The sequence below is a fragment of the Dipodomys ordii genome, unplaced genomic scaffold (assembly GCF_000151885.1).
Source record: "Dipodomys ordii isolate 6190 unplaced genomic scaffold, Dord_2.0 Scaffold5, whole genome shotgun sequence".
Lineage (NCBI taxonomy): Eukaryota > Metazoa > Chordata > Mammalia > Rodentia > Heteromyidae > Dipodomys > Dipodomys ordii.
The window spans coordinates 24441068-24450607 of NW_012267221.1; the positions used below are offsets into that span (position 1 = coordinate 24441068).

Below are 9540 nucleotides of genomic sequence, written 5' to 3' on the forward strand. Positions count from 1 at the left end.
ATAAAAGTATTGTTCATAATCTCAAAAACAAATCCCTTCAAAACTGGAAGTGATCAAAAAGTCCTTCAGTATGTGAACTGATTAATTATGGTATATCCATACAATGAAATATTATTTAGTAGTAAAAAGAAATCAACTATCAAGCTACAGAAGACATGGAGGAACTGTGTATGTTAAGTGAGAGTGAAAAGGCTTCATGATAGCGGGAGCTCACACCAGTAACCCTAGCTACTCAGGAAGCTGAGATCTGAGGACTGAGGTGTGAAGCCAGCCCTGGCAGGAAAGTCCCCACGATACTCTTATCTCCAATAAACTACTCAAAAAAAAAAAAATAAAGTAGGAAGTGGCACTGTGGCTCAAGTAGTAGTGTACTAAGCCTTGAACAGGAGGCTCAGAGACAGTGCCCAGGCCCTGAGTTCAAGGCCCAGGACTGGGGGAAAAAAAAACCCCACAAAAAATAGGCTTCATTATGTTTGTATTTAAGGATATAGGATCTTCTTTGGTCTCACTTTATTTTAGTAGTCAAAGCAGAGACAAATAAATAAATCACAAAATAAATAATTTAAATGTTATTTTCCATTATCTATTTAATGATGGGACCAGGATTTGGACACAGGCCCTCTACTTGCTAGACAAGTATTCTGCTATCTGAGCCACACATGTAGTTGTTGTAGTTTTTTATCAGAGAGATCCTAAGTTTGGGGTAGCAGGATGATATTGGAGTGCAATCCGAGTACCTGTGCCTCCCATGTAGTTGGGATTATAGCCTCTGCCTGACTTGTTTTGTTGAGGTATGATCTTGCCTGCCTGCCTGCCTGCTTTCCTTCCTTCCTTCTTCCCCTTCCTCCATCTCTCACTTCCTTCCTCCTTCTCTCCCTCCCTCACCCTTCCTTCCTTCCTTCCTCCTTCCTTCTCTTCCTCCATCTCTCCCTCTCTCCCTCCCTTCCTTCCTCTGTCTCTCCCTCTTTTCCTTCCTCCCTTCCCTCTGTCCTTCCTTCCTTCTCTCTTTCCTCCCTCCCTTCCCTCTTTCCTCCCTCCCTTCCTTGGCCCTTCCTTCCTTGGACTGGGTTTCCCTCCAACTGTGATCCTCCGGATCTTCATATTTTGAGTTGCTGGGATTACAAGTATGAACCCTGTGCCCCCTGTAATATGAACCTGGTTGGCCCCTCTTTCTACAGTGGGGCAGGTTCTGTATCAGCTCTTATGAGCTAGAACTTGGTTTTAGTCAGACACGGTGATGAGGATGCCTCGGGTCCTGGATGACAGCTCAGGACATTTGAGATCTGTGAAAATCAAATCTTTTTACCTGCTACCTCTAGGTTTTTGGTTTAACTGATCTATGTGTTTTGGTGAGCAAAGATTAGTCTTGGAATCTCTGATGTTGATCATATAGTTAAAATTTATGCTTTTTTCTCACAATGAAATTCAATACTTTTAATACTGTAATTAAAGCTAATGCAAAAATAAGAAACCATGAGTTGAATCTTTTAGGGGAAGTCATTTACATAAAAATAATGCTAAAATGCCATAAGAAATTGTGATTATTTGGGGGGGGGGTAGGGGCAAAGAATATGACCTAAGTTATGACATACCTCTGTCAAATGCCATCTTGACATCTTCAATTAGGTCACTAAATCCTGATACTCGGTATAATCCTTCTGAATTAAGACCTATAAATCAAGAAATAATAAAACAAGTTTAGGAGATGGTTTCCTTGGATTCTTTAATTCAAATTTTAACTTCCTTTCATGTACCAGGTTGGGGAAGTAATGTGTCAAAAGAATAATAAAATAAACATGACTAGAAACTTTTTCACACCTTTGTTTTAACATAAAACTATTTCATTTACAGTTTTAAATTCTGACCCACTGGCACACAGATATTTATAATTTGGCTGAACATGTTGTCTAATTAGTTCAGATAATGTTAAAGTCTTAGGGGAAATAATTCATCACTCCAATTTCACCAAAAGTTCCTTTATATAACAAAGGAAAGATACATTGAATTCTAGGCCTGGGCCAGTTTTTCCCCCAAGGGAGAGAATAATTAGGGTGTAGCTCTGGTTTCTGGCCCAGGGTAGTTTTACTAGGGCATTTATACTTTCATTTATTTATTTATTTATTTTTGGGTCCGGTTGTGGGGCCTGAACTCTGGGCCTGGGCGCTGTCTCTCAGCTCTTCAGCTCAAGGTTAGCACTCTACCACTTGAGCCACAGCACCACTTCCGGCTTTTTCTGCTTATGTGATGCTGAGAAATTGAACCCAGGGCCTCATGCATGCAAGACAAGCGCTCTACCACTGAGCCACATTCCCAGCCCTATACTTTTATTTCTTAGATGTCAGAAAAATATTAAAAAAAATAAATTTGCTCTTGAAATTAGCTTTAAAGAATGGAAGCCACAGCTATAAATGTATCTTTTTTTTTAAGCCAGTTCTGGGACTTGAACTCAGGGCCTGAGATCTGTCCCTGAACTGCTTTTACTCAAGGCTAGCGCTCTACCACTTGAGCCACAGCACTTCTGACTCTTTCTGTTTATGTGGTACTGAGGAATTGAACCCAGAGCTTCATGCATGTTAGGCAAGCATTCTACCACTAAACCACATTCCCAGATGTAAATATATCTTTAAGAATACTTTTTATAGCCAGGTGCTAATAGCTTATGCCTATAATCCTAGCTACTCAGGAGGCTGAGATCTGAGGATCCTGGCTCAAAGCCAGCCAGGGCAGGAATGTCCATGATACTGCTATCTCCAATTAACAACCAGAAAACTGGAAGTGGAGCTGTGGCTCAAGTGGTAGAACAATATTCTTGAACTGAAGAGCTCAGGGACAGAGCCCAGGCCCAGAGTTCAAAATGCACAACTGGCAAAAAAAAAAAAAAAAAAGGAGAAAAGAATATTTTTATATTAGTTAAATTTACCTTGAGATTAAACCATTTATTTGCTAATTCATTTCCAACCTTGAGAGGACCTGACATAGGAAACCATTTCCCCGATATGAAAGACAACAGCAGTTCAGTGCACTAAGGCACCAGAGAAGGGCTAAGAACCCAGTCCCAGTGTCAGTGAGCTGGACTCGGGCAGCTGCATGGAAAGTGCCTCACCTCTAGACTCGATCTCCCTGATACACATGTCTACCACCATTGGCCGCTTAGTGATATGTGCTTTCACGAGCGTTGTTAGGTCACAGCTGTACACCTTCTTCACATGCTTCAAGTCTGGTTTACAGTCATTTGGGACCATCTTGGAACACTGCTTATGAACATTCAAACCACAATCTATGTAAAGAATACAGGAAACATCATAATTTTCAGTTTTGAGAATCCTTGGAGTGTTTGTTTTGATAACAGATATTTCAGATTGAATTGGGGGTTTCTAACAGTTTCCTCAGGGTAGAGAAAAAAGAGATCCTTCTTTGCTCTCAGAAAATTGCAAGTATATAAAAAATAAATAAATAAATTTTAAAAAATTGCAAGTATAACCTATAAGACTGGAATTTTAGCCTCTGTCTCATAATTTACTTGTTGTAAGAGCACAGAAAAGGAAAATTTTAGTGTTTCATTAAATGTTTATAAACATGTTATGCCAAATAGTCAATGCCGAGGTTTGAATGTATTTCCCCCCACCCCCTAAAATTCATGGGATAGGGTTGAGAGGTGTGGCCTTCTGGGAGCTGTTAGGTCATAAGGGCTCTTCCCTCACTCTCAATGGGTGATTGCTGCTATTAAAAACCCATGTAATGGTGGGATATAGTTTTCTGCCCTATGAGGATACTTGCTGCTTTCTGCTGTGTAAAGATGCAACAGGAAGGAACAAACCTTGAATTTGGACTTGACTACCCAATTCTATATACTTATACCTATTCTTACACTACTCTGTAGTGTAAGAAATTTTTGTTTCTTATAAATCTCCAGGCTGATGTATTCTGATACTGCAGTATAAAAGGGACCAAGATGGCCAACTAAAAATAATTTCTTTGAAGTTTCATGAGGTTTATATTTAATGCAAGCTATAATTATATCTCAATACATTTGATATGAAATAGAATTGAATCTCAAAAGAGAATCCCTAGCCCTTTTAAAACAATGCTGCTCCTATTTATAATCTTTGTATAAGTTGTAACTAATACTTGTTATCACAGCTATTACTAGCTAACATTTTTTTTTGGTTGGTCATGGGGCTTGAACCTTCGGCCTGGGCACTGTCCCTCAGCTCTTCAGCTTAAGGCTAGTGTCCTACCACTTGAGCCACAGCATCAATTCCAATTTTTTGAGTGGCTTATTGGAGATAAGTCTCATGGACGTTCCTGCCTGGGCTGGCTTTGAACCATGATCCTTAGATCTCAGCCTTCTGAGTAGGTAGAATTACAGGTGTGAGCCACTGGTGCCTGGCTCTAGCTAACATTTTTTGAGGGCTTAATATTGCTAGACACTATCACTTAAACTTACAGAGCTCTATACAATAGGTACTTTTCTTTCTCATTAATGCACAAGGAAACCATGTATATAGGTAAGAAATTTCCTCAAGGTACACAGTGGAGACAGCATTCCAACCTGCCAAGTGTTCAGCAATCCAGGATGAACACCTGGATCACACTGCTTCTGATTACTGGACTGTCACTTCTCAGATGCTATAGTATCTTAATAAAATATTAACATATTTAATAAAAATATTAGTATCTAATGAAATTATTAACATATTTTGAGATACTTTGTTTTTCAATGAGAAGAGTACAATAAAATTTTAGAAGGGATAAAGAGGAATACAACTTTTTTGCTAAATTAGACTGAAAAGGGCTAAACTGTAGCTGAATGAATAGTTGATCTTAAGTAAATGCTATCTTTATGTTTTGAAATTATAGCTCTTTTGTATTAAAGTTCATAGGACCTTTTACTTGACCTCTTGTAAAGCCAGTACAAGCTGGGAAGATACAGTTTCAGCCAAATCTTAATGAGTCTGACTTGAAAACCACAAATGCTATGGCAGCAACCTAGAGTCTCTGGGAATTCTGTGTCTCTTTTGCTGCTGTTATTGGCATATAGGAGAGCAAGGTACCCACTTTGAGATTACTGAGCCAAGGCATCCACACACTTTGCACATTGTAAAATCCTAGACAAATGCTGGGATCATGGTCATAGTATGACTTTTGGCAAAACTTACAATCTAGTTTTATATGACAATAACAACACATAGCTAAAACATAAATAGAACTGTTTTCTTGCCCAGCTCCAGCGGCTCATGCTTACAATCCTAGCTACTGAGAAGGTTGAGACTGAGGATCACAGTTCAAAGCCAGACCAGGCTCTTATCTCCAAAAGCTGAAAGTAGAGCTTTGGCTCAAGAGGAAGAGTGCTAGCCTTGAGCAGAAAAGCTCAGGCACCGTGCTCAGACCATGAGTTCCAAGTCCTAGAAACAGCATGCGCGCGCACACACACAGACACAGACACAGAGAATTGTGTTTTCATTAAATATGTAGACACTACCAATTTAAAAAAGATGTTATAGCCTGTGGAGCGTGAGGAGGAATTTGTAGGTAGGAGCATGTCCATAAGCAAAACCAGGCTGCCTGTGCAAGGAGCTGGGTCAGTGTACGTGTTTGTAAGCCAACAGCTATGAGACACAAGCACCAGTGATCATCATGTGCAAACATTATCACTGCTAAGGAATAGCTTCTTTGAATTTATACAGGCTTCGAGAGCAAACAGCTCAGTTATCGCTTTGAAAGAAATGAGGCAACAATATACTGTATAGTTAAACAAGGCCCAAACAACTATATGTATAAACAAAGCTGAAATCCCTTTTGACATTTATGTTAGGTAATATTTCTGGTTCAATCATAGGGCAAATTAATGGTAAAAGTCCACTTAAAAGAGAGATTTCTCACCAAACATTATAAAGTTTTTTGATAATTTCTTCAGTTTAGAGTTGGGAATCTATAAGCTACGCGATTCCTTCCGAGTCAGTTTATTTAGCCTTTATGTGCTTTAGTTATGCAAAATGGGACTGTGTTTCTCTGTTGGAGTTTATGTGAGGCCTGAATGTTAATCTATGTAAAATGTTCATGGCCTGTTCAAAAATTGTCATAAGATTGTCATTTGGCATGGTCATGACCAACTTAAGATCAGAAACTAAATTGAACTCAAGGTCAATATTCTGTGCATCAGATGTGAACATGAGATATTGAAAAATGAGTCAAAGAAGAGGAATGTACCTTGCCATTGCAGGTGGATGTAGAATTCAGGGTGGTGTTGACAGCAACTGTAGTACTCACTAGGGAGAGGGAGCAATGTGGCTTTTCCACAGGGTTATCCGGAGAAGAGTAGGTTTGGCTAAAAGGTTTCCATTCTCCTAGGCTGACCTTTGTCCAGTGGATTGGCTAGAAAGAGGAGGCTTTTCTACTCTTCTTGCCTGTTGGCATTTATGGGTTGTAAGCTTCTATCATGCCCAGGACACTATGAGAGACAACCACATACCACAATGGAACTTGTTGCTGGATTCTTACAGTTCTGAATTCCTTATGTGCTTTCCTTCTTGCTCTAACTTGCAAAGTATTCTCACAGTTGATATAAATACCTTCTTATAATTTTATTTTATTTTTGTAGTGCTAGGTGTTAAAATTACTGGATGAAATAAAGTGAAGAAATACATTTATCCAGCTTGTCCAAAATTAAAAACTCTTACACAATGTAATAGTATAAAATTTAGCTGGGGCATAGTGGTCCAAACTTGTAATCCTAGGTACTTGGGATGCAGAGATTAGGGGATTGCATTTGAAAGCCAGCCTGGGCAAGAAAAAGAGACACCATCTCAACCAATGGTTGGTATGGTGGTATTCACTGGTTATCCTGCTATGGAAAAGGCATAATGGCTGGGTGCTGTGGCACGGGCCCATCATCCCCAGCACCATGGGGAAGCAAAGAAGGAGGATCATAGCACAGGTATAAGGAGGGACTCTACCTTGAAAACAACACAGAGATCTTGCCTAGCAAGCACAAAATACTGAGTTCAACCCTTAGTACTGATATAAAAAAAAGTATAAAATTCAGAGCTGAGTATGGTGGCTCATACCTGTGACTCTAGCTATTCTGGAGGCAGAGATAGGGAAGATCGTAGTTTGAGGCCAGTCCAGGCAAACATTTAGTGAGATCCCATCTCAACCAATAAAAAGTTGGGCATAGTAGCACACATCTGTCATTCCCAGCTATGTGAGAAGTAGGAGAATCATGGTCCACTGTCAAGGCATAAAAGCAAGACCCTATATGAAAAATAACTAAAGTAAAAAGGGCTAATAATATGACTTGAGTCATAGAACACCTGTCTAGCAAGCACAAGCCTTGAATTCAAACCCCACTACTGCAAAATAAGTAAGTGCAAGTATAAAATTCACAAAATTTCATAATTATGTGTGCCTCATAGTTTACCTATATTAACACAGATCACAGATTGAGTTGAAAAGGGTTCTTGATAACAATCATCATTGTCAATGATGACTGTGAAGCTCAGGGTAGCTACAACTTGTTCAGGTATTCATCTAGAAGAGCAGTAGAGCTGAGATTCAAATCTTGGAGCACTGATTCCTCGCCTATGCACTCCCTACACTGAGTCATACATGCTTCTTTCTGCTAGCAGTACACTTAGTTTTCAGCACTGAAGATGAAATTTGCTATTTTTAACTACTGTTTGGTAATTAATGCTCATTGTATCCATTATTATACATACTTTAAGAAACACCGCTACAGAGTCTGTTAACTATTTGACTGATCTGATGAGACATAAAAAAAAACACCTAGTAAAACCTGACCATTTTATTCTTGTTTAATCACATTCTATTCTATATACAAACCTTAAATGGAAGCCAAATAGTAAATCTGATACAAGTACTTATTATCAGAAAGAGGCAATAATGCTTAATCTAAATCTTTCTTCATCAAATTCCTTGTGACTCAATGAAAACAAAACTGATGTGTGAGCTCAGATTGAAATGTTTAAGGAAAAAGGAAATGTTTTCTAAACAAATTTCTTTTCATTTGAGTAATGTGAAACTATGGGAAAATATTACTATGTTCAATCTGAGCAGATTTCAGTGATGAAATATCTAGCAAGACTGGATATGAAGTGCTTTACAAGACTATAGGACAGGACAAAAATACTAAACTTCTTTCTATACCCAAAGTTCATAGTACAATATGCCAAACCTGAGCTTGCACTGAAAACTGCTGCTTTAGGAACTAGCAGTGTACCAGGGTTTCAGACTTCCTTTGATTTTCATTTATTTATTAAAGTCATAGAACTCCTATAATAGTTCCATTTCTTCCAGGGAGGCTCTGTGCTGTATTTAGGGAGAGGAGAAGTCCATAGATTTCATTTGTTATATCTCTTGGTATTATATTTTTATGTACTATTAAACCACAGTTCCCTACCAATTTCACAAATTAATAAGTATTGAATAAGTGAAGGTAAATGGAATAAAAATAAATTATATCTATTCTGTATTTTTCAGATAGTATTTTTATTACTTATACTCTTTCTCTTAGTAAAAAGTCCTAGATTTCACAAGAATTGATTTCTCTAAAACACATGTATACTGTGTATCTAGGAAGCAGAGACTTTGGGGAATGTGGCAGTTCTAGGGTTTGAATTCAGGGTCATGAACTTGGTAGGCAAGCACTCAACCACTTGATCTTATATCTTCAACTCTTTTTGCGTTTAGTTATTTTTGAATTGGTTCTCATCTCCACTCCCCCTCCCCCCCATTCAGGGGCAAGTTTGGACCAATTTACACTTTCTTTCTAGCTGGGATAATAGGCATATGCCACCACACACAGCTATTGGCTGAGATGCAGTCTGTTTGCCCAGGCTAGCTGAGAACCATGATCCTCCCAGCATCTGCCTCCCAAGTAGCTAGTATTACAGAAGTGAGCCACCACACCCAATGATACCTATATTCTAGAGCAAATTACTGGTATTATTTACATTGTACAGATAGGATTAAGGGTTAGCACAATAACAGTAATGTGTGTTTTGGAAGATAATTATTTTCAATGAATGTTCATATTTAAGTGTGTTTCTTTTTTTACCCTCTTTTTTTTTTATTGATAGTACTATAGATTAAACCAGCACCTTGTGCATGTGAAGCAATTGCTTTACCAGGGAGCTATTCTTCAGCCTTAAGTTTTATTCTTAAATATATCTCTTAGACATTTCTCTCCCTATAAAAAGTAGAACAGCTCACATTCTAATATATGCATCACACAGCATTACTTCCACAAATTAAGAGGAATGCCTTGTCCTTTGGAATATTTATAAAAAATTACTTTTACATTAATTTTCAAATTCTCACAGACTTACAAGAATGACCACAACTTTTAGGGGCAGGCAATCAATAACACTAATTTAAAAAATATATTATTTCTAGTTTTTTCTATGTAAAAGTATTTTCATACTAAAGTAATAAATTCTATTGTTAATAAAAAAATTTCTCAGGCTGGGAAGGTGGCTCAGTGGTAGAGCACTTGCCTTGCATGCTCGAGGCCCTGGGTTC

At 38.3% G+C, this 9540-nt stretch overlaps 1 protein-coding gene across 1 annotated transcript in view; it reads right to left on the reverse strand.

Moving 5' to 3' along the window:
- The window catches only part of Chn1 (chimerin 1), a 45995-nt gene that overhangs the window by 8854 nt on the left and 27601 nt on the right, over positions 1–9540 (reverse strand). The window contains exons 3-4 of the mRNA XM_013030888.1: positions 3104–3277; positions 1593–1670 (exon numbers count right to left, since the gene is read on the reverse strand). Coding sequence (XP_012886342.1) covers positions 1593–1670; positions 3104–3277 — 252 coding nt within the window. The remainder of the gene's footprint in view (positions 1–1592; positions 1671–3103; positions 3278–9540) is intronic.